General features: G+C 44.5%; 1 protein-coding gene across 1 annotated transcript in view; it reads left to right on the top strand.

The window, feature by feature from the left end:
* LOC115462811 (aldo-keto reductase family 1 member A1-A-like) overlaps positions 1 to 19763 on the top strand; it is a 77472-nt gene extending 57709 nt beyond the window's left edge. Inside the window, exons 6-9 of the mRNA XM_030192828.1 lie at positions 13824 to 14023; positions 17236 to 17308; positions 19385 to 19471; positions 19580 to 19763. Of these exons, the coding sequence (XP_030048688.1) occupies positions 13824 to 14023; positions 17236 to 17308; positions 19385 to 19471; positions 19580 to 19645 (426 nt within the window). The 3' untranslated portion in view covers positions 19646 to 19763. The remainder of the gene's footprint in view (positions 1 to 13823; positions 14024 to 17235; positions 17309 to 19384; positions 19472 to 19579) is intronic.
* The last annotated feature ends 6470 nt before the right edge of the window (positions 19764 to 26233 follow it).

Raw genomic sequence — 26233 nt, 5'->3', positions numbered from 1 at the left:
TGCTAAACTGAAAATAAAACAAAATATGAATCTATAATGTCCATAAACAGCAACAGTAAATCTCAAGTGAAGTATCAGTTCTGAATTCTCTTTCATCGATCATGGTTGAGGCGGTGGAAGCGCTGAAGAATCTGGACGGAGATCTGGAAGATCTAACAGGGCTGGATTTTCACAGCAACTTGGGCAAGGAATCAGTAGAAGTGACAGTCTTAATACTAGGAATTGGGATTTGCAGAATGTATCCCCACTTCTGGCTTGCATAGTGTGCAAGACAGATTGGTAATTATTACGAAGACATGATCAAATAATAATGGTTAAGTATATGGAACAAAAGAAAAGAGTACAAAAAACAACAAAAATTAAGATATAGAGATGATGTTGATTGTTCAAGTTATGGATGTATGGAGGGTCAGGATTATGGTGCACAAAAATAGTCAAAAGGCACAGGCAATGCGTTGCAATCTATCGCCAGTAGGTATGGAATCTTCACCTGCGATGACTAACATTCACCAAGGGTTGAGCCCTCAGTTGCAGGAGGCCAGCAGGACTTACGAGCTAGATGATCCAGAAAGAAGGGTAGCTTAGGAAATAGTCATAATCAAAGCAGAAGACTAATGTGCAGAAATTTAAAACTCATAACTAGTCCAGGTTGGAAGTATCTTCTGGAATCACGGTCGCTGTCTGTTGTAACAGAGAGCTCATATGTAAAGTGTCATGTAGGTTTTGGAAAAGATGAGCCTGCAAAAATATTTAATACAGTAGAATATTTAAGTGCATAACCAAGAAGGTCTAAATTAATGACATCATTTGGACAAAAGAAAATTCTCATTGGAGAAGTTGGTGCTCCTTTTTCTTGCCAGAGGTCAGTTGCAGTAGAAGTACTAAACTGGAATAGAGGCGGTAGATCAGGAATTGGATTTGCAGTCTTCAGTCAACCTACAGTACTGATTAAATAGAGATGACATACGAGTAATGCCTAGTATTTAAATCTTAGTACAGGATCATTAGAAAGAAAAAATCAAAGAATGCATTGTTAGTTCCTTGGTGCACCAGTATGTGGAGTATAGACTCAATATATAATATCACAAATTACAAGTAGAAAACAAGTTTTCTCTGAAGAGTTGATGGTGCTGGCACAGGAAGTCAGCAGAGTCTGAGGAAACACTGTGGTCAGAGTCTGCTCTAGGAAAATACAACCCTTAATATGATATTTAGAGAGATAGAGAAAAGCCAATATCAGAAAAGAAAGATGTAAAAACTATATATTTCTATGAGGCCTCCTCACGTGACCTTTACAAGGTTTAAATAGGTCAAATGAGAAGGACAATAACCTATAGTCCTCTGTAATAGTTTACAGCCAATTTGGAAAATGAAAATTATATTAAATTTTAAACTGATCCTTTCTATGCTTTCACAATTTGGGCCCTAAATTATGACAGCATATCAAGATTCACATTCAGAGGGATAGCTAAAAATAAGCTTATATATTCCCTGGAATCAATTTACAATTTAGAGTATATTTTAAATTCAGAGGATAAGCAGCTTTATAAGCAGCAAACAAGTAGAAGCATTTCTTTAAACATTTTAGTAAAATTCAAAAAATCAAAGATATAATAACAATTTTTATTAATGCAATAAATGCACACAATTGGCCAATAGGATATGTTCATATAGACCAGTATGATAAATGGAACAGCTTGTAAACCTATATTGTAAGATAACACAGAATCACAGAAAAACCCATCTAGTTATTAAAAATCTCAAACACGTAATGAATTCCAGTATCATATACTGAGTTCAAAGCATTTGTAAAGATGAACTTTAGATAAAATAAGAACTACAAAGGGTTAATCTCTATCATTCGGTCTTAAGGAAATCATGAAATAACGGTGCTTCCTGTGTCTAATTTGAGTTTACTACTCACTACAAGCATTGGACATTATGGTGACTGAAGATAGGATTAAACATCAGACAAAAACTGTAAGTTCAAGTTTTCGTATTAAAACTTCATGCTGGTGTGATTAGTCTTCATAGAATTAATACTTCAGGAGAGGAAAAGAAGGTTATTACTTTATCTGTTTCCAGAGATACGGTTCTCAATGAAGAGGAAATTGGCAATTGCAGCTAGTCTTATCTGAACATAGCTCTGAAATAATAGCAACCTAAATTTCTTTAGTTCTGATTTACCAGTTAGTTATGTTATGCAAGGGTTAATCTCTAAACCCTATTGAGAACCAGAAATGCTGGAACTCTATCGTAAAACTATAAATCTTTAAGAGGCAGGGAAGGAAGTTTGAAAGTAGTAGATAAGACGTGAAAAGAAAAATTAAAACAGTTAATTCATTCTTACGTATCCCATCCCCAATAGAGAGCCAGGAAGAGAACATCAGCACTAGTTATTGTAAAAAACGTCACAAATAAACTGTTTTAGATGGCATATAATATAAAACCTTTTATAGTAAACATCTGGAATAATTATGCAATTTTCAAAGAACACATACACGGACACACACTTATAAAATTAAAACTAAATAAAGTGGATCTCTTTTACTAAAAAGTCTGTCACATGATACCTGAATAAGTATCATGTCCGGTATATCTGTCTTATCCAGATGTAGAATCCGGATGTGAGTACCGGAGCCAACAAAGATTAATTATCGTAAACCCTTAATCTATTTATAGCTACTAGAACTAAAAAGTGCTTGCATTTCTAGTGAAAGCAATTTATCGGAAGTAAATAACAACAATCTATTTAATATCATGTCACAAGTTAAACAAACATTGCTTAAATGGAATAATATACAATTCTGGAAAATAAACACTCCTTTGAGATTTACTACCACTGCAGTTGATAGGCAATCTCGCAGAGTAACCTTAAAGCACAAATTTAAAACTAAAGAAATGTTTCCTTAATAATTAACTGGTTTAATATATGCCATCTATCACAGGACACACAGGAACATATAGACGTGAAATTAAAACAGTAACCTGATACGTAGAAAACTTAAAGTTCAGAAGAGGAAGCAAGATATTTCTAAATGTAGTTCAAAACCTAGCATTGGAATTTTGCACAGTTAAGGAATTGTATAGGGTTTCAAAAGGAAAAAAAAATATAAAAATAAATATTCCAGTAGCCAATCACAAGTCACAGCACACAAACAGAAAAGGAAAACCACAGTCATACACAGACACAGTTATTGTCCCACATACAGAGGCGTCCCTGTGTATTGAGGACAAAATCTTAATCCTAAATTTGGTAAAATAAAACATTTAAATTAGAGCTAATCCAATAGGCTATGAAAGTATATAACGGTAAGCTTAATAGTAACACATACAATAAATGAAAATATACTCACGATTCATGCAATGTACTCTCCAGCGCAGAAAATCAATAGAGAAAGAGAACAGTTGGCGGGATCACTACGCCCTTCCGAACTCTCGGTGGCATAGGGAGGTCAACCGCAAAATAGAAAGGTTTGTTCCAGAAAGTCCTTACCAGAGATCTGAATAGATGTCAGATCACCAGTATCTGGTGTTGGTTGCGGAAGATATGACATAATGGGTAGTGAACAACATCACCCAATATGTATAACCACGGGACCTAGTGAGCAAGTGGTCTACAAATGAGCTTCAGACCTGTAACATGCTATAGAAAAAAATGAACTATTGTAATAATATATATATTGACCAGACCTAGAACCTGGTACAAGGTCAGTGGTTCAAAGAGCAGCTTCAGAGATAACAGGGAGATCTTGAAATGATAATGTGCTAACAGTGTACAAAAACATGCGATGATTATTCTGATAGTAGAACATGCAGAGACATAACACATTCATACTCATGCATCTGCTAATGTACTCCAACATAGGGACCTAAAATAAAAATTACTAATTGGCGGACAGTTCCACGCTTTGACCACAAGTGACATTAGGAGAAAGCAAGACAAAAACTGTAAACAGAAATATGCCTAGAGAGACAGTACAAAAGTAAATAAATACGTAGTGTCAGCTATTATATATTTATACTACTCTACCCCTAATTAATGAAAACTACTCTCCAGAGTGTGCTTCTAAAGACAGGAATAAATCTCGGTTTCTACTGCCTGCCAAGAATTATTCCGGTTACAATTGGCCATGAGCTCCAGCCCATGATAGAGCCCCCAAAAAGGGACATTGCAGCCACTCCCAAAAAGAACCCATAGGACCCGCGAAAAAGGTCTTCTGAGTCGAAGAGCAGCGGTCCACTGGATTTCCGCAGATTAGGAATCTTCTCTTTTACGACTAACCTCTCCGATGGACGTACAGTGGTTTGGAATGTTTCTCGTTTACAACAAAACACTGAGAAATTTTAAGGTGAGGAATTTTCTCTGTTACCACAAACCCAACTAAAGCATTGAAAGACTAGGAATTTTCTCCGTTACCACTAACCATTCAAAAATATTGAATGCCCGAGTCAACCTGTACACAATCGCAACGAAAGTCGTTAGACGTCTCTTTATTAACCCCGCGGTCATCTGTACAAGTAACTCATAGGTGGGCAATAATGCCGAAACCGCAGGCCACTCCGAAAATGGAATGGAAGTCTGTTCAAAATCTACTAATTAAGATACTGTCATCCATTGAAGGATTTGTGACCCTCCAATAGGTGTAAGCCCCAGGCATCAGTATCGTCAATGGTTATAGCGTGACACTGGTAAAAGAAATAATAATAAAAAATTAGAAAAGGAAAAAGAGAGAAATAAAATAAAAAGATATATGGTATGTTCCTAGAAAGAATCCCTGAAACCTATTCCAGAGATAGCAAGTAAAAAAAAAAAATAAAAAAAAACACATGTACGCTCTTCGGGTAAGGTACATTCACTATACACTAGATAATCCACTTGCCACACAACAAACCATGAAAGGGAGACTGTAAAGCAATAGAGCGGAACAGCTGACAGTAAGGGAACCTATAATGCAAAAGCAAACAGTACAAATTCATTCGTTCAGTTATGTCAGGAGTGAAAAAGACAATTTAATTAGAAATAAATAAGTAAAAAGTTGTGTAGTTTCAGCCACAAATCAAAATGAGCACTGCAATTCAAGCACGAAAGTCTGAAAGAAAAGTATCATGCCTAAAAAGGGAAGTGGGTGGGATTAAAAATATTGACAGACAACCGTAGCGAACCAATAAGTAAGCAGTTGTATAAGGCTGAGCTAAACTTAACGCTGGCAGATAGCTCAGAGAAATGGATTTAACATATCAATCAATAAGCAGTCCATGAAATAAATTTTGAAAGCCCTGTAACAGCATGGTGAGCAAGTCTTATTTAAGCTAATATAAAGGATAGCAAGGGGGAAAAAAAGTGCAAAACCACTAGAGACTGAGACAGAGCAACCATCAAGAAAGGGAGGGGCAGTGCTGGAGGAGAGTAAGTAAGAGAAGGACGGCTAGGCACCTGCTGAAAAAACTGCTAAAACAATCACCAGCTAAGGGATAAATGCAGAAACCATAAAATACGTGCAGCAATAGCAGGGGCTCTACCCACTTGAAAAATAGAATGTAAGGGAGAAATTGAAATCAGGCTGACAGACTGGCAATAGATTCAGTGAAACAGGAAATAAGCACCGGAAACTGTTGCCAAGCAATAATGAGCATCTTAGAAACAGTCTCTACAGGGGTACGACAGGAAAAAAAGTTTACGCCCAAGCGAGAAAAGGGGAAGTGAAAAAATGTCGCAGTAAAAAAAGGAAAGGGACTACGCAGGAGAAATAGAGATAAGATTTAGTATCGAGAACTCCTGTATTAAGCAAACCTTTGAAAACTTCATAACCACATTGTGGAACACGATAAGATCTACCAAACTGTCTCTTGCAGCATAAAACAAAAAAAACCTGTCTCTGAGTTTTAACGAAACCGGGCAACAGATTAGATTGCCAAATAAAGCATCTTAATTCTGAAAGTCTCAGAAACAGTTTTAGAAAGCAAAAATAAAACAGCAGTTTATAAATTCAGCCAAAAATTATGCTATGAAAGCTGTATGACAGGAAGGAAGGGGGGGCGGAGAAAGAGTGCCCATAAAGTCTGGCAGTAACAGAAAGATAAGGAAGCAAGACTTACTACGCAGTTTTAAATGTGAAGCCAACGCACAACTAGAAAGAAGATTTAAACAATAAATCGTGCACAACAACACATCAGGACAGTTTCTAACAGGGATGGGGAGAAATCAACAGTGGCCAGAAACAGAATAGGCGAGAGTGAGCATCTGAGGGAGCAGGAACAGAGGTGGGGGCAAGCCTGTCAGTGTTGAAGCATAAGACAGATACCACACAAACCAGAATGATTGGAAGGGAGAGATAGAAGATTATAGAGAACTACCTTGAGTATCACAGACCAGAGTAGGACCACAATCAAAACGGCCAGGGATGGAGAAGAACATAACGAGAATGAACATAAGAGGAAGAGGGACAGGAGAACAGGGAGAAAAGAACTGAGTATACGAAAGGACGGACAGAATTCACTGACTGCGATAGGAAAGTATAACGGAAGGGAAATTGACAGTGGCTTAACCACAGGAAGGAGTGAAAGCTTAGAGAGAGAAAGCAGAATGCTGTAATAAGGGGTATGAAACACCGGGGAGGAAATTCTGGATCTTTATGAGGGACAGCAATCAATTGGAAGATAAAACAACAGAATTTTAGTCAAGAACTATAAGTAACCCCACTTTGACAAAAATTCTGGTGGCGTGTTCAAATCGAACGGAGGGTCACCAATGTTGAGAATTGGGGGGTCCCGAGCCCCCCCCCCAAGAAGGCTAGAGTGACCTTAATCTGACTCCATCTCTAAATAACACTAGTACTGGGGTAATCAAGGAGTTATTGCCTCTAAGGGAGACGTTAGGTCTAAGGAAAAGATACCAGCCTTATAACAAACTGGATTTAGATTACAAGTTATACAATGCATTTATACTTACAGCCTTTGATCATTAAGTGAAGCCCACAAATCATCATTTGGAATGAGGAGTTTATTTGCTAAGGTATAAGTCAAATCAGTGATTGACAACAGGCATGTACAATCAATTAATTATAGGAATATAATAAGCTACAAACAGGTGTTAATTATTTGCTAATGTTTTATAATTTCTTTTACCAATTGGAGGTTTTACAAGGGAAAGCAACTAGGAAATTTGTCAATTTTGTTGGACACATTGGTTTCCCTTGGAGAGAGAGTGCCAACCCTTGTCTCTCTAACTCAAACCAGGAAATACCCTGATTTTTATAAGTGCCTTCAGGATATGGATAATATGACAGTAGATATACCTGATTGGATCTATGCTAATGTCATGGTTGTCACTGATTGGCTCATGCTAATGAGTAGCTTCTATCTTGCTACGCCTTTCCTTTCTCACACCAGCTGACCAGCTGACCACAATCCTGCTCACAGGAAGTCTCCCTCCTCTCTGGAACAGCTAGTTCTCTATTTTCTTTGCACCTGCTATGACTCACTTATTTCTCAACTTGTTTTTCTAACTTACATTAGAGAAAATTCCACTTTGTAACAGATACGGGCTTCCATTTTGTGTTGAAATCCTCCATTTTGTTTCCATATCTATTAACTTTTCCTAATTTAGCTTATTTAGGCCTCAATGTGGGCTACCAACTAGGCCATACTTTTCCAGTAAACTCCCAGTTGTGTCAGCCATCAGATTTCTGACTCAGCCAAGGTCTGTACTGGCCTGAGCTCTGTGACTGGGCCCACCACCATTCCAGTGGGGGGGTCTCTGGCTGTACCATAATTATACAGACTGGACCTATCTTTTTGGAAAATTATGTCTGGCCTAAGTACTTATTACTTTGAAGGAGCTTATCCGGATGCACTTTAAGTTGTGTCAGTCGGAGGCTAGACTGTAGGAAAATGTTGTGGTGAATCTGTACTTGGCATCCAACATGGTGAGGACTCTACGCTATACAGAGGTACAGCCAGTCTGCACATGCAAGTTACAGACTAATCAGGCATGAGGTGGCTTTACAATGCAGCCAGGCCAACCTCCTTATTCCTCTCGAGTGATAACCCTTATACACCTTCAAGAGCTCTTCGCTCCACAGGCCAAAACCTCCTGTCTGTCCCTTCCTTACGCCGTGTCCGTTTTCATTCCATTTGGACCAGAATTTTCACTGTGAATGGCCCCACACTTTGGAATTCACTGCCCTCGTATCTCCATTTGTAGTATGTTCTTGATAGTTTCAACAAAGGGTTGAAGACTTTTCTATTTAATGACGCCTTTGCATCCGAGTCTGCTTAGTGTTTTGAGGTACTGGTGCAGCTCTGCTATGCGGGTCTGTTGTTGGATCTGCGACACAACTGCTTCATGTCCCCCTCTTCCTCTATTCTCTGGTCTTGCTCCTAGTCCTTTTCCTTACTTTCCTCTATCCTAGCAACCACTGTAGTTCCTTTCTAAATTATTGTATTATATATATTGTGAATCGCTCGGAAAGCATACTCATGAAGCAGTATATCCAGGGCCGTGCCAACACAGTAAGCGGGGTAAGCACCGCAGGGGGGCGCCAACCTCTGGAGGGCGCCACCGCGGTGCTTACCCTTGCCGCTTACCTCAGCTCCGCGCCGCCTTGGGGGCTTTAAATCATTTACCTTTGACGGTCGCAGCAGCTGAGCAGCGTCAGTGAAAGCGCTGCCGACGTTTCCAGCCTTCCCTTCGCGCTCGTTGGTTCCCTCAGTGTCCCGCCCTCACAAGGAAATGACGTCAGAAGAAGGTGGGACATTGAGGGAACGAACGAACGAGCGAGCGCGAAGGGAAGGCTGGAGACGTCAGCAGTGCTTTCACTGACGCTGCTCAGCTGCTGCGACCATCGGAGGTAAAAGATTTAAAGCCCCCAGGGCGGCGTGGAGCTGAGGTAAGGGAAGGGCCCAGGGAGAGAAGAAATTGCTGGAAATGGAGGGGAGAGAGGAGAATTGCTGGATATGGATGGAGGAGGGAAGGGCAGAGAGGGACAAGGATGGACATGGATGGGAGGGCAGGGCCCAGGGAGAGAGGAGAAATTGCTGGACATGGAGGGGAGAGAGGAGAATTGTTGGACATGGATGGCGGGGAGGAAAGGGAAGACAGAGGAAGGAGATGCACATGGATGGAGGGGAAGGGAGAGAGAAGAAATGCTGGGCATGGATGGAGGGGAGGGAAGAGAGAGGAAGGAGATGAGATGAGGGAAAAGGGAGAAAAACTGCACATGGATGGAGAAAATAGGAAGAAGCTGGATCCACTGGACAGTCAAGTCTGCAGAGGACCCAGCTTTTACTTTTGGATATAGAGCAAGAAATGAAGAAGAAAGGAGGATAGTAAAGAAATAAATGGAAAGGAAGCCCTGGAAACGGAGTTAAGAGGACAGATAGCAGCAGAATCAGATACTGGGCCAGCATGATCAGAAAAAAAAAGTCAGCAGACAACAAAGGTAGAAAAAAATAATTTTATTTTCATTTTAGCATTTGGAATATGTCCACTTTGAGAATTTACATCTGCTATCTTATTTTGCAATGTATAGCAATTTGTTTCTAAGAATATTGCTGACAATTCCTGTCAGTGTGGCAAGTGGTGAGCAATCATTTTCACGGTTAAAAATCATAAAAAATTATTTGCGATCAAGTATTTCGCAAGAAAGGCTTGTAAGCCTTGCCATGATTGCTATTGAGAATAATATATGTGCCCAGTTAGATATCAAAGAGTTAATTACTAATTTCGTGAACATGAAAGCACGAAAAGCTAAGTGGTTGTAAACCCTCTATTTGTTGAGCAATCCCACAAAGATGCAGTCCATCTTTCAGCTCCTATTTCCTTTGCATCTTGTGCCACACGGAGGGGGGGGGGGCGCCAACTGCAGGGGGGCACCAGAGACCCTAGGCACAGCCCTGAGTATATCAAAGAAATTGAACCTTGAATCTGTGCCTTTTTTTTTTTTGCCAGAAGCTGATAGAGAACCAGGTCCAGCTGAAGTGACCTGGAATGAGTTGTCTGCAGTAGCAGGTCATGAGCATAGTAACATAGTAACATAGTAGATGACGGCAGAAAAAGACCTGCACGGTCCATCTAGTCTGCCCAACAAGATAAACTCATATGTGTATACCTTACCTTGATTTGTACCTGTCTTTTCCAGGGCACAGACCGTATAAGTCTGTCCAGCAGTATTTCCCGCCTCCCAACCACCAGTCCCGCCTCCCATCACCGGCTCTGGCACAGACCCCGCATATGGGAGGCGGGACTGGTGGTTGGGAGGCGGGAAATATATATTCTCCTGGGAATTCCAATTATTAAAATCCTTCCTCCGTGTTCTCATTTTTCATTTTACTTGAAGAGATAGAACTAGATGTGCTACAATGTGCTACGGATTGACTATCTTTTTATCCAAGATTCTAAAAACCAAAAAGCTAAAAAAAAAAATGAAAATGTTTTGTAAGGTTGATGCATTACTAATCTGTACAAAAAAAAAAAAAAAAAGCTCACTAATGGCATCAAAAGTGAAACCTGATCCCAAAGTCGTTTTAAAGAATTCACTCTACGCTGACATGAGTTCAGTTGTTCATCTTACCGTGTTTCCACGAAAATAAGACACTGTCTTATATTAATTTTTGCCCCCAAATATGCGCTAGGTCTTATTTTCAGGGGCTGTCTTATTTTTTGGGGAAACATCGGGGTTGGATCGGGGTTGGCCCGCCCGCCCTCCGTCGCTCCCGGAACTTAAACGCCTCCTTTCACCTTCGTAGCAAGCAGCAGCAGGGCAGGCCACTCCTTCCTTCCGTGTCCCGCCCTCGCCTGACGTAACGTCCGCGAGGGTGCGGCACGGAAGGAAGGAGAGGTCTGCCTTGCTGCTGCTTGCTGCGAAGGTGAAAGGAGGTGTTTAAGGTTAGTTCCGGGAGCGACGGAGGGTGGATGGAGGGGGGGCCCGGCGACCTCGGGTGGGGGGGCGGCCTTGTCCGGCTCTCGGCGGCCCTGCTTTCAAACAAAAATTTGCTAGGTCTTACTTTCGGGGGAGGCCTTATATCTACCATTTCAGGAAAACCTCTACTAGGTCTTATTTTCGGGGGATGTCTTACTTTCGGGGAAACAGGGTACCTCATACCGATGTACCTCTGAGGTGTTGCCAATGGCGGCAGCAATTCATATTCTCTGTCGTCGTCAGCTGGTGAGGAAACAGGAAGTGATATCAGCCAGGGCAGGATGCAGCAGAGAGAAGCCTGCAGGGCCGCAGCAGGCAGTGAATATGAATCGCTGCCTGCCACCAGTGACACCTCATTCCAAAAACTGAAAAATTCACAAATCCGAAAAGTCTCTGGTCCCGAGCATTTTGGATGAAGAGTCGTCAACTTGTACTGCATTAGCATATGCCAATACACATTAATGCGCATTTATGCCATGGGACCTGTTTACTGATAGCATATATTAATGATGTTAGCACACTTTAGTACATCAAGCCCCTAGTCCAGTGCAGTGGCGTAGCCACAGGTGGGCCTGGGTGGGCCAGGACCCACCCAACAGTAGCACACATTTAGTGGTAGCTGGTGGGGATCCCAAGCTCTGCCAACTGAAGACTTCCCCCTGATGGTAATGAAAACGCTACTCTCCACGATACCGGCACCTGCGCATGCTCAGTTTTCAGCGCATCCCTGCTGCAGACTGCCAAGGTGGAAAGAAGCATTTTCCTGTCAGCTGAGATATTTTTTGTGTGGTGGTGGGCGGAGAACATTTGGTGCCCACCCACTTCTTGCCAAGGCCCACCCAAAATCCGTTGTCTGGCTACACCCCTGGTCCAGTGGTTCTCAAATCTGGTCCTGGAGGCGCCTCGGCCAGTCAGGTTTTCAGGATACCAACAATGAATATTCATGAGAGAGATTTGTATGCACTGCCTCCACTGCATGCAAATCTCTCTCATGAATATTCATTGTAGATATCCTGATAACCTGACTGGATGGGGTGCCTCCAGGACCAGGTTTGGGAACCACTGCCCTAGTCTTTTCCAGGATGATGGGTTTAAGGGGACAGAACTGCTGTCTGCTGATCCTGATAAGTACCCCACATAGACATCCCACTGATACTCGTCACAGATGAATATAGAAGGAAGAGGGGAGATTTTTGAAAAAGTTATCAGCTTTTCATTCTGTTAAATTATAAGAAATCAGATATAACAGGAGACCAAAATAAGGTGCAACAAAGCTATGGAGGAGGCCAGTTAATATTTTGAGCAGGCTGGATTGGAATTGGTGCTGCCAGGAATGTGACAGGATATGGGAACGTGAGCTGAAGGACGGGTAGGGGTCATGTAGGACTCTTTGAAGATGGCAATGTTCCTTCACATACTAAAAACATCTGCAGGGGTAGAGTTCTCATCCTGGACAGGTATGTGCCACGCAGACTTCACAAAAAAAAGGTCATGTCTAGGGTAGGAGACCAGCCTAAGATTAAATTAACAATCCAGGAATATTGCTAAGAACATTTTACTTGCTAATTTCAACCTTACCCTCCCCCCCCCCCCCCCCCCCGATGTACACAGCACCCGCACTCGTAGCATATGATATGAATTTGATTTAAAATACCCCTACTTGATCCCAATCTGCCTTTGCCATTTATGGGACACAGATCATAGAAATCTGTCCGGCACTGGCCTTACCTGCCAAACCTGGAGCTTTTTAATTTCATATTTATTATTTAAAATTGTGTAATCCACATGTTCTACCCTTGTTGTCTAAGTCCTGGGTGGTGACAGGCATGCAAATCTGCCTCATGCATATTCGTTACCATTGCTCAGCAACTACATCGTATGCAAAAAACTTTATTACATCAACTTGAAATCACATACTCTTGCTCACCCCACTACTACCTCATAAAATACCATTCATACCCCTCATACATCCACAACCACTCAACAATCCCCTGCAACCAGTCCACTGTTAATACTTAATAGTTGTAAACTCAATGCTTATCTTGATAGCAGCCACCACCGATCACACCATTAATCTCAAGAAATCCTTGGATGCCAAATGTTATTACAGTACAATTGAATGCCAACTATTCATTAGGGATATCCTGAAAATCCAGCTGGCTGGTGGTTCTCCTCCTCCCCCCCCCAAGGACAGGTTTGAGAACCACTGCTCTAAGCAACACTCCTGGCCATCATAACACATCAAGAGCCATGAGGTCATTTACGTTCCTTTTTCTATATAGGGAACAGACTACTACTACTACTACTACTTAGCATTTCTATAGCGCTGCCAGGGTTACGCAGCGCTGTACAAGTTTCACATGGGGAAGGACAGTCCCTGCTCAAGCGAGCTTACAATCTAGAGGTTACAAACTATGTAGTCAGTGTAGGTAACATGAATGGGGAAGGTGGTTAGGCGCCAAAAGCAAGGGAGAAGAGATGGGCTTTGAGTAAGGACTTGAAGATGGGCAGGGAGGGCGCATGGCGTATGGGCTCGGGAAGTCTGTTCCAGGCATAAGGTGATGCGAGGCAGAAGGGGCGGAGTCTGGAGTTAGCGGTGGTGGAGAAGGGTACAGATAGGAGTGATTTGTCCTGAGAGCGGAGGTTACGAGTGGGAACATACGGGGAGAGGAGGGCAGAGAGGTAGTGGGGGGCAGCAGATTGAGTGCACTTGAAGGTCAATAGGAGAAGCTTGAACTGTATACGGTAGCGGATTGGGAGCCAGTGAAGCGACTTGAGGAGAGGGGTGATGTGAGAGTATCGGTTCACGCGGTAGATAAGACGTGCGGCGGAATTTTGGACAGATTGTTTATCCCACCCGTTCATGGGGCCGTCACTCATGGTCTAATGTTTCTTCGGCAGGTGGAATGCCATCCGTACCTGACCCAGGATGACCTGCTGCATCACTGCCATCAGCAGGGGATAGCGCTGACCGCCTACAGTCCCCTTGGGTCAGCTGACCGGCCCTGGGCCAAACCTGAAGAGCCCAAACTCCTAGAGGACTCCAGGATCCTAGCCCTGGCCCAGAAGTGTGACAAGACTCCAGCACAGGTGATTCTGAGGTGTGCCTCCTGCTCATCTTCATACCCTGCAGCTTTTGGGTGAAATCGGAAGGAGAGGTGGTGGTGGCAGGAAGGGGCCTGCTCTAACAACAAGTTAAAGATAAAAAAGAGGAGAACGTTTATAACTAAATATTGCAACCCTCTGGTGTTCTGAGGGGTGGGGGGGGGGGGGGGTTCTATTAGACCAGTTTTGAAATTTCCTATACGTAAAGATTCCCTCAGAGCACTGCTCCCAGGACTAAGATACTTCTGGGCAATACCAGCCCTTAGAAATCTCCGTTAGGGCAGACATCATACAGGCAGAGCCATGATCACCTGTACAGTATTAACACTATATTATGGAAGCAAAATAAGTTCTTTGCTCTATGATTGGTTACTTGAGGTCCCCCCTTGTACTGCAATATAACAGTGTGGTTTAGGTCCAAACATGGGGGGGGGGGTGAGGGGGGAGAACCTTTATTAGTACTGGCTCTCAGTAAACCAGCGTCAATTTATTAAAATGTTGAGGTAAGGATTTGAAGTCTTTGTCTGACCTCCCAACTTGCAAGGCCTCCCCATCTCCAGACTGTATATGTTTGGGGGGGGGGGGGTACATCCTTACATTGAGCTGGTTGGCAAAAGAGCTGGCCCATGGAGTGCAGAGTTTGATTATCTTGGATTTGCTGTTTCTATTGACTTTATTGTTTATCTTTGCAAATGGGATTATTTCTTCCTGTTTGCACCAGAAATTAACATAGTAACATAGTAGATGATGGCAGAAAAAGACCTGCATGGTCCATCCAGTCTGCCCAAGAAATGTGCCACTTTTTTGTGTATACCTTACCTTGATTTGTACTTGTCTTTTTCAGGGCACAGACCGTACAAGTCTGCCCAGCACTATCCCCGCCTCCCAACCACCAGCCCCGCCTCCCACCACTGGCTCTGGCACAGACCGTATAAGTCTGCCCAGCACTATCCCCACTTCCCAACCACCAGCCCCGCCTCCTACTACCGGCTCTGTTATCCAATCTCAGCTAAGCTCCTAACCATCTTACTGTTTGAATAAATAAATGCCCAGAGGCATTATTCTGAGCAAATCTTTGTGTGCAGTCACACAGTGCATGACTGGCTATCGACCCATACACTTCCATACTGCACCAAACAACTGCATAATACATAATTCCATACTGTCCAGTGACGTGGAGGGGCATAATCGAACGGGGCGCCCAAGTTTTCCTGAGGGCGTCCTCGCAGGACGTCCTCGCGAAGGGGCGGGGAAACCCATATTATCGAAACAAGATGAGCGTCCATCTTTCATTTCGATAATCGGGGACGCCCAAATCATAACATTTAGGTCGACCTTAGAGATAGTCGTCCTTAGAGATGGTCGTCCCCGATTTTCAGCGATAATGGAAACCGAGGACGCCCGTCTTAGAAATGACCAAATCCAAGCCATTTGGTCATGGGAGGAGCCAGCATTCGTAGTGCACTGGTCCCCCTGACATGCCAGGACACCAACCGGGCACCCTAGAGGGCACTGCAGTGGACTTCATAAATTGCTCCCAGGTGCATAGCTCCCTTACCTTGGGTGCTGAGACCCCCAAACCCCACTACCCACAACTGTACACCACTACCATAGCCCTAAGGGGTGAAGGGAGGCACCTACATGTGGGTACAGTGGGTTTCTGGTGGGTTTTGAAGGGCTCACATTTACCACCACAAGTGTAACAGGTGGGGGGGGGATGGGCTGGGTCCGCCTGGCTGAAGTGCACTGCACCCACTAAAACTGCTCCAGGGACCTGCATACTGCTGTCAGGGAGCTGGGTATGACATTTGAGGCTGGCATAGAGGCTGGAAAAAATATTTTTAAAGTGTTTTTTTTTTAGGGTGGGAGGGGGTTAGTGACCACTGGGGGAGTAAGGGGAGGTCATCCCCGATTCCCTCCTGTGGTCATCTGGTCAGTTTGGGCACCTTTTTGAGGCTTGGTCACAAGAAAAAATGGACCAAGTAAAGTCGGCCAAGTGCTCGTCAGGGACGCCCTTCTTTTTTCCATTATCGGCCAAGGACGCCCATGTGTTAAGCACGCCCCAATCCCACCTTCGCTATGCTTCCGACACACCCCCGTGAACTTTGGTCGTCCCCGTGACGGAAAGCAGTTGAGGGCGTCCAAAATCGGCTTTCGATTATGCCGATTTGGGTGACCCTGGGAGAAGGACACCCATCTCCCGATTTGTGTCGAAAGATGGGCGCCGTACTCTTTCGAAAATAAGCCTGATTGTATACTCTAGAACTCTATAGGGAACCGTACAGCACTGTACATATCTCTGGAACTCTCTTCCACTTGACGTCAGACATGAACCAGTACTTCCCACATTCAAGAAAATACTTGTTTTTTCAAACTCACATCTCCTCAGATCCTCATTCCTCATTTGTTTGAGTATTGTCAGATGGGGAATATGCATATACATTTTCAGCCTGCCCAAACCATGCCCATACCACATGCCTTTGAAAACACATTTTGCACGTGCATGTGATCTACATGTTTCAGTTTCACTATTTACACATCCAGATGCTTCTAAAATGACCTCTGTAGTGCAGCCTCCTAAACTGTGAGTCAGGACCCCAAGTGGGGCCACAAAACCTGAGTTTAGGGTCATGACCTGAATGAGGTTTTCATAAGTGTGTCATTATTTTGCATCTTCGGGGGGGGGGGGGGGGGTGCTTGCAATTTTATATGGCCACAATCAGGGATCAAACCCAAAAAAAGGCAAGAAGAGTCTTCTACAAGAAAGCACAAACATAGCACAAGAGTGGAAGGCACCAAACACAACCTCTAGTGGATCAAGAAGAGTCTTACTGTCCAATAAATACAGCAAAATACTGACATACGAACCCAACACGGGCCATGTTTTGGCACCCCAGCCTTCGTCAGAGGTTCTTATTAGTTAGTTGAAAACAACTTACACTGTAAAATCAGGACATAGTACGCAAAAACTTAATCAATCATGAAAGCAGGAAAACCAACAGGACGCAACCTCTAAAGAGACGGCACTGTTGTATAGGATACAGTTATGTTCCTTAGCGCCCGGTGGTACAGTAGCCTTTATCCAGGCTAAAGAAAGAGTATTATTTGCTAGTATTGATGGCGTTCTTGATGTGGGAGCAGCTCTAGAAGTATTCTGTAACATTCATACCCTGTGCTTGCCTTTGGCCAACTTTTCTACTCTCCATAGGTGGCAGTTGCAACGGGGAGTGACCTGTATTCCGAAGAGCTCAACTGCATCCAGGATCAAAGAAAACCTGGAGGTAAGAGAAGGGGCATTTTCCCTTGCCTTGCCGTGTCAGCATACCCAGGGAGAGGAGTAATCCCATGACATCAGGGGTAAGGAAAGGAGGAATCCCAGATGTTGTGTAACAGCGACATCTATAGCTGAGATTCAGGCTGCAAACTGATTAAGTTCTAAAGGCACCTGTGCTCTATGGTCCTTTCAGAAGGTTGTTACTGTAGTAGGTGAGTTATAAATGGGGCAGAACGTTGGGGAGGTAACAACTGTGAATGAAGGCTGTTGCTGCTCTATCCAGGAGAAATAGGCTTTCCTTATTTTGGGAGCCTCAAGAAGCAAGGAGAAACTGATGGGCCAAACCTTCCTCTCTCTTCTCCCACCTAGCCATCACATTATACCTCCATATGAATGTGGGCTCATACCCTCAGGACCCTTGTTCACACATTTCAGATCCTCTCAGGAACAGTCTTTGAAAGAGGCGTACATATCCAGGAAATACCTAAAATTGTCACAAAACCATACTGAGAGAGACACTTTCACAACAGCCTAAATTACATCATCCCGGAGAACAGCAACCAAAGGTGTTCAGCAACCGAGGTCTTGCATCGCAACCCAAAGCTTGCTGAAGAGGCTGCTTGAAGCATATTGATGCCACTAGCCCACCAGACCTTGTTCCTACCATCCTCATTGCACTGCCCCCAACCCAATATATAAGAACTACCACATTGATTGCACTGTTCCAAGTCTTGCTGTTCCCTTCTCCACTACTGCCAACTCCAGACTTCGCGCCTTCTGTCTCGCTGCACCCTACGCCTGGAATAAACTTCCTGGGCCCCTACGTGTTGCCCCATCCTTGGCCACCTTTAAATCTAGACTGAAAGCCCACCTCTTTAAAATTGCTTTTGACTCGTAACCACTTGTAACCACTCGCCTCCACCTACCCTCCTCTCCTCCTTCCTGTACACATTAATTGATTTGATTTGATTACTTTATTTTTTGTCTATTAGATTGTAAGCTCTTTGAGCAGGGACTGTCTTTCTTCTATGTTTGTGCAGCGCTGCGTACGCCTTGTAGCGCTATAGAAATGCTAAATAGTAGTAGTAGTAGTTGCTGGCAGAGTCTCTCTCAATTTGTTGCCACTCTCACACTATGTTAGAACTACTATGATGCTACCAGCTTACGATGAATAACTGATGTGCTCTTTCTACCTCCTCCATTCGACTAGGTTAGACCTGTCATGCTCATATACTACCATCAACCTGCCTAGGTTGTTTTCGCCAACTCACTGTGGTGTCTCTGGCCTACAAGGTTGGCCATATGCAACTCACTCTGTTGACATCTTACCCTTCATGATGACCTACCAGTTTCCTTCTTAGTTTTGATGCCAATGTCTTTTCCTATAAGGCAGTGCTGTATTCATTGGCAGCATCAGTGCAGAATACTATAACTTCTCCTTCATCCTATATCACAATGAGACTACTTTCAAATGTCATTTGTGAGACATAAGAACAAAGTAAAAATTTTCACTGAAATCCATTGGGCGGGGTAGATTATTTTGCAGGATCAAATAATGAGGGAAATAGCCTTCCAATGCAGAAGATTTGCAAACCCTGTTCAGAATCCATTGGTAGTAGAAACCACGCCTTCTCTGTGGAAACCATAATAGCTGGCCCATATTTTTAAACAGATGCCCTGGCACCTGAGCTATTCCTACAGTTGAAGGCCTTGGAGACTATACATTGCAAATGAGTTTGGGCTTCCTCCTGGGACTCTAAGTGTAGGAATTCCTTTTCCAGTAGAAACCCCAAGGGCCAAACTCACTATCACAACAAGACCTGCAGCTGGGACTCTAAAGGCCACACTTCCCTGTACCACAGAGATCTTAACATCTGACAAAGTGGACTCTGGTCCTCAACAGCTCGTGTCTCAATAAATTGGTTAGTCTATAAGGTGCCATCTGCCTCTATCAGAGAGATTTTAACAGTTGATTTCAGTTCCCAGAAGAAGCCCTAAGGACTAAGCTTTTTATCTCCGAGGGTCCAAAATTGATAGATCCCTTTTGCATTCACTCCATCTTATTTCCATCTCATGATTTTAGGTATTTGATTTTTCACTATCCGATGAGGACATGAATACTATTGCATCGTTTAATCGTGGTCAGAGGCTCATTGTCCCACTTATGGAGGTCAGTCATGACTGCTGTTCCCTTTCCCCATCTCTTGTGCTGGTTAATAAAAATGTTGCCCTGTCTCTTTTTATAAAGGTGATTATTAATAGCCCCTTTTCTGTACAGAAAGATGGCAAGCAAGTCTGGAGAGATGCTGGACACCCCCACTTCCCTTTCCATGATCCTTACTGATGGAGCGTGGAAGATGTCAACACTGAAAGCGAAGGTGGATGGAACAGAGTACAATATGAAAATAACTCATCTCTGTGTCTGTCCTATTCTTTCACTAAATAAAATGTTCCAAAGAATATTTCCAGGTCTCTTCTACAAGACAAAATCTACAAATATTCCATGCTTGTGTGGGTAACTTGTATACCCTAGAGGAGAGGAGGGGCAGGGGAGATATGATATAGATGTTTAAATGTGGAAATTGAAAAGAGTAAGACCTTTCTTCCCAAGGAACGTCTTCAGTAACCTGGTACTATCAATGGTACTCAGTCATCTAGACTACTGCAATGCACTCTACGCTGGCTGCAAAGAGCAAATGATCAAGAAACTTCAGACAGCCCAGAATACTGCAGCTAGACTCATATTCGGTAAATGAAAATACGAAAGTGCTAAGCCGTTACGAGAAAAGCTACACTGGCTCCCACTTAAAGAACGCATCACGTTCAAAATATGCTCCCTAGTTCACAAAATCATTCACGGAGATGCCCCAGCCTACATGTCAGACGTGATAGACTTACCACCCAGGAATGCTAAAAAATCATCCCGCACATTCCTTAATCTGCACTTCCCCAACTGTAAAGGTTTAAAATACAAACTAACGCATGCGTCAACCTTTTCATACCTGAGCACACAATTCTGGAACGCGCTGCCGCACAACTTTAAAACGATTTATGAATTAACTAACTTCCGCAAACTACTGAAGACCCATCTCTTTAACAAGGCATACCACAAAGATCAACAAATGTGAACTCCTCCACATATATCCAGAATTGTCTTACAATATCTGCTTGTTATACTACTATCATGCTTTATCATTATAATATTAACCAAGATCCTTCTATAATACTAAATGTCTATTGTCTCATATAATTCCATTATTCATGATGTATTGTAAGCCACATTGAGCCTGCAAAGAGGTGGGAAAATGTGGGATACAAATGCAATAAATAAATAAATACTTGAAAGATATTAATATAGAAACAAATATTTTCAAGAGAAGGGAAACGGTAAACTTAGAGGCTATGAATTGAGGTTGCGGGGTGGTAGACTTAGGAGCAATGTCAGAAAATTCTTTTTCATGAAGAGGGTGGTTGATGTCTGGAATGCCCTTCCGAGGGAGGTGGTGGAGAAAGCATCTGTGGTGGAATTCAAAAAGGCGTGGAATGAACACAGAGGATCTCTAGTTTAGAAAATGAATGATATGTAACCTTTAAATTTGGAGGTTTTTATATGTGTTTGCATGTCAAGTGGTGCTTAGATAGCAACTCTGGCTGCACCAACTAAAGGCCGGTGCTGGGCTGGCTTATATGGTCTGAGTCCCACATATAGCGATCCGACTTAGGATGGGCTGGAGAGAGCTTCAACGGAAATTCCAATTATTTGGAATGTGAGGGCAGTGCCGGGCTGACTTTTACGGCCCGTGTCCCGCAAATGACAAGACGGATTCGGAGAGGCTGGAGAGAGATTTGATGGCAACTCCAGTGGTTGGAACCTAAGGACACAGCAGGGCAGACTTCTACAGTCTATGTCCAAGAAACACCAAAGAAAGACCATAATTAAGTATATGATATCACGTTCATTGTTGATTTAATCTTAGATTGATAATGTGACTGTTGGGCAGACTGGATGGACTGTTCAAGTCTGCCATCACCTACTATGTTACCCACTTAGCTCTGAAAAAAGATTAAGACATAGACAGGAGTCTGACGTTGATCTGGGTTCCCAGGCAATAAGGGTCATGGGCCCCTAACCACCTATCAAAAGTGATTATAGATGGAGGCTAGGGCAGAATGTGCCCCTACTGCTGTGGGTCCTTGGGCACTGCCCTGTTGTTCCAGTGGTCAGCCCACCTCTGGGTGTAGGTTTCCCCAGACATGTGCCATAAATTTGGAAAATGTTTTGCCAAAGAAACCAAACCCAACAGCAGGCTCACCATTCTCCCTGTCACCTCAAGGGCATGAATGGAATTAAATAGGTATCACCAGTGAAGCACATTGGGGAGGTTTCTAGACAAGAGTGTATGGAGAGAGGACGCCATCTGTGTCACACACCAAGATGACTACAGAGGAAGCACAGCCAATGCTTAACACAACGCTAAAAGAAATCACAATCAATATAGCACACAACGCAAAGTCAGAGATATTTCAGAAGAAGAAGCACCATCAGGAGAACATACGAAATGAGTGACAGGGAATTTTATCAGAGGAACACAGGCACACCAAGACGTCCATAGAAAATGTGCCATCAGTAAAGCAGCTGGAGGTTTCTAGAACACACAGGGCCACATGCACGTTAAAATTCGTGGAGGCACCCAAGATGCTATAATAGGATATCAACGCCTGGAGTGATATTAGGGCCATGTGTCAGTGGAGAACTCATTAGCATGACCAAGAGGAGGTAAAAGTGAGTCTAGATGGCTCATGTTGAGCAGGAGGTGTGAAGGGGATTTGCTACCACTGGGACACAGATGCAGGCATGGAGAAATATCATCTCCAGATAAAGGCACAGGTTGCTTGGAGATAAACCCACCTCTTTCCCCAACAACTGGAAGACATGCTTATTTTCCTCAGTGGCGTAGCCAAGGGTGGGCCCAGGCCCATCCACTTTGGGTTCAGGCCCACCCAATAGCAGCACATCTCTAATGTGGCTGGCAGGGATTCCCAAGCCCCACCAGCTGAAGACTCCCAACTGTCCCTCCTGCATACCTTTTAAATAGCAGATCTTTGCCTGCTACAAGCAACGACTGGTGCATACTGTTCGCACCGGCCCTGCAGCCTTCCCTCTGATGTATTCCTGCTTATGCAGAAACAGGAAGTTGCATCAGAGGGAAGGCTGTGGGGCCAACATGAGCACTGTGTATTAGTTGCTGCTCATTGCCAGTGAAAATCTGCTATTTAAAAGGTATGCGGGGGAGGGGGATGTTTGATAGACCATATGGCATGCAGGCAAGAGACCAAATTACTTGTGGGACAAGGCGGAGTTCTTCTGCCCACCCATCTTGGGCCCAGGCCCACCCAAAATTGGGTGTCTGGCTACGCCCCTGATTTTCCTGGAACTCAAAAAGAGGTATGACCACCTCTCCGTGCAAACACCAGGTCTGGTTCATCTCTAGGGCCTCCCTCCAACACTAGCTCTACAGGAACCCCCGGCTAGCAAAGGCGCCTGGAAAGAGAGGGCATTTGATATATTCTGGACAAATAAAATGCATCTGATAACTCAAAACCAAACTGTTTCCATGCTCTAAGTACAACATGGTAAAAAGTTAGAATCCAATCCCCAGTGACCCTTTCTGCATTCTAAGGTTAGCACGACTTGTACAATGAAGCTTGTGTTATTAAACACTCTTTCAACATGCACAGCAAAGCCGCTTTCAGTAACACCCCACAGAGCAAGAAAAGGAAACAATTTCCTTCCCACACAAGTTTCCACAGAAATTTCTCGGAAAAGCCGATGAAAGATCCCTTTTCAAAATGCCTTCTTTCTGCCTTTGCCTGGTAAAGTCATTTCCTTGAAAAGAATTTACAAAGCTGGGGGATGATCCCCTACTTCTAGAAGTCATGAAAGCAGTAATTAAGCCATTCCAGGTAATGAGGTCTTTCTGAATTCCGCCCAGCGTTCACTGAACTAAGCCTGATAAAATACTGCTTAAAAGTATTAAACCCATCCCAAAGTCCGATAATAAATATAATTTGCACGGTCCAGCAAATTACACAGGTACAATCTCCCTGCTGTGGAGGACAAACTGTCTAGGTTTAAACATAGGGAAATAAAAGTTACTTATACCAAGATTACTTAGAGAATCATGCAGTTTTGCGATTAGGAATGAGGCTCAGGGAGAGTGGCATGACCAAGGCAGAGCTGGGTTTAGAACTGAAACAGAGTGGCACGACCAGGGCAGAGCTGGGATTAGAACTGAAACAGAGAGTGGCACGACCAGGGCACAGCTGGGATTAGAACTGAGAGAGAGAGTGTGAGTGACATGACCAAGGCAGAGCTGGGTTTAGAACTAAGGCACAGAAAGAGAGTGACATGGCCAGGGCACACCTGGGATTAAAACTGAGACACAGGGAGAGTGAGTGATAGGACCAGGGCACAGCTGTGATTAGAACTGAGAGAGAGTGTGTGAGTGACATGACCAAGGCATAGCTGGGTTCAGAACTGAGGCACTCAAAGAGAGTGACTTGACCAGGGCAGAGCTGGGATTAGAACTGAGGCACACAAAGAGAGTGACATGACCAGGGCAGAGCTGGGATTAGAACTGAGGTCACACAGTCGGTGGCAGAGCAGGATTTATATTCCTAAAAAAAGAAGTGTGGCTACTGGTGCTATCACCTGCACCAAACTGGGAACCAGATCAGAGCTGTGGAAGGAGCTTGAAGTCAGATCAGCCTTGCAGAGGAGGGATTATTTGGGATGCACATGAGAACAGGGCTCAGAGGTGCAGAATTCACTTCTTTTCCACCTTTGAGGAGTCAGCTTTGCCTCTTCTCTCTCTCCTGACCCAAGGTAACATGGAAGAAGGACACATGTCTCTGTCTAGGAGTGTTTCTGTTATTACTATCTCAGCCACAAAGGAAAACCAGAATTCTCTAGCCTCCTTACCCACACAGACAGAGCTGGCGTTTCAATTTTTCAGCTCAGTTGTTCTCAAGCAAAAGAGAAGTGCTCCACCTATGGGCAGTGCAGGGCAGGACAAGCCTACTGAGGTCCCCTGATTCCACACCACTCTGGTTACTCTCTCCTTCCCTCCACTGCTTGTTCACATAAGTACCAGTGGCGTAGTTACGTGGGGCCTGGGCCCCCATAGATTTCCTCTTGGACCTCTCCCCCGCGAACCCTCCCCCGCCATTGCCTACCTTCATTCTGTTCTCTGAGTCTGACGTCCTGCACGTACAACATGCAGGACGTCAGCATGCAACAAAACAAAGACTTTTTTGACTGCAGGACAAAGAGGACGTCAGCTGGCCGGGATTGGGGTCCCCCGCCAGCAAAACCGAAGGTAGGCGACGGCGGGGGAGGGTTAGCGGGGAGGTCGAGAGGGCGGGAGGTTGTGAAAAGTGGCGGCGGGTTGGCAATGGGGGGGTCGTCAACGCGGGGGGGTTGGCAGCGCCGGGGGGGGGCTAAAATGTACCCCCTCACCTCGGGCTCTGGACCCCCCTCCCAATGAAGTCTGGCTACGCCCCTGATAAGTACATAAGTAATGCCACACTGGGAAAAGACCAAGGGTCGATCGAGCCTAGCATCCTGTCCACGACAGCGGCCAATCCAGGCCAAGGGCACCTGGCGAGCTTCCCAAATGAACAAACATTCTATACATGTTATTCCTGGAATTGTGGATTTTTCCCAAGTCCATTTAGTAGTGGTTTATGGACTTGTCCTTTAGGAAACCGTCCAACCCCTTTTTAAACTCTGCTAAGCTAACCGCCTTCACCACTTTCTCCGGCAACGAATTCCAGAGTTTAATTATATGTTGGGTGAAGAAAAATTTTCTCCGATTTGTTTTAAATTTACTACACTGTAGTTTCATCGCATGCCCCCTAGTCCTAGTATTTTTGGAAAGCGTGAACAGACGCTTCACATCCACCTGTTCCACTCCACTCATTATTTTATATACCTCTATCATGTCTCCCCTCAGCCGTCTCTTCTCCAAGCTGTATAGCCCTAGCCTCCTTAATCTTTCTTCATAGGGAAGTCGTCCCATCCCCGCTATCATTTTAGTCGCCCTTCGCTGCACCTTTTCCAATTCCACTATATCTTTCTTGAGATGCGGCGACCAGAATTGAACACAAGGATTGTTCCATGAAGGTCTTCCTCCCTGTCTCCACTTTGGAAAAAAAACAAACAGCAGCAAGGCACCAAAGAACAGGGGAGGATTAACCGTTTGGTGGGATCTAGGCAAATAAACACATTGGGACTCCCCCATCATAATAGAAATACATTTTAAGCAATTGTGAAGCTCTGTGTGGTCCAGTGGCGTACCAAGGGGGGGACGGTGGGGGTGGTCCGCCCCGGGTGCACGCCGCTGGGGGGGTGCCGCGCACCTGTCGGCTCTTCGTTTTCATGCTCCCTTTGCCCCGGAACAGGTTACTTCCTGTTCCGGGGCAGAGGGAGCATGAAAACGAAGAGCCGGCAGGCGCGCGGCACCTCCCCCCCCCAGCGGCGTGCACTCGGGGGGGGGGTTCTTTCACCGGGGGGATTTAGGGTTCTTTCACCGGGGGGGGGCGTCGCGCTGTCCCAGGGGGGTGCTGCACCAGGGGGGGTGCGTAGGGGCGACCCGCCCCGGGTGTCAGCCGCCCTCGCTACGGCACTGGAAATAGGGAATCCTAGCCTGGGAGAAGGAACAAGGAAAAGCTGTGCAGAGCCAAAGATGGTATCCAGGAGAGGAACAGGTTCTGTTCCAGGGCAGAGAAGAAGAATGGAACAACGGAGGACAGGCGTGCGCGGCACCCCCCCCCCTCCCCCCGGCGGCGTGCACCCGGCGGGGAAGGGGGGGTTCCTTCGTGAGGGTGTCCTTTCGCTGGGGGGGCGCTGCACCCGGGGGGCGGGGCGAAT

The sequence above is a fragment of the Microcaecilia unicolor genome, chromosome 2 (genome assembly GCF_901765095.1).
Source record: "Microcaecilia unicolor chromosome 2, aMicUni1.1, whole genome shotgun sequence".
Classification (NCBI taxonomy): domain Eukaryota; kingdom Metazoa; phylum Chordata; class Amphibia; order Gymnophiona; family Siphonopidae; genus Microcaecilia; species Microcaecilia unicolor.
Note: the sequence above shows the minus strand (reverse complement) of the source record. Positions and strands in the feature narration are given on the sequence as shown.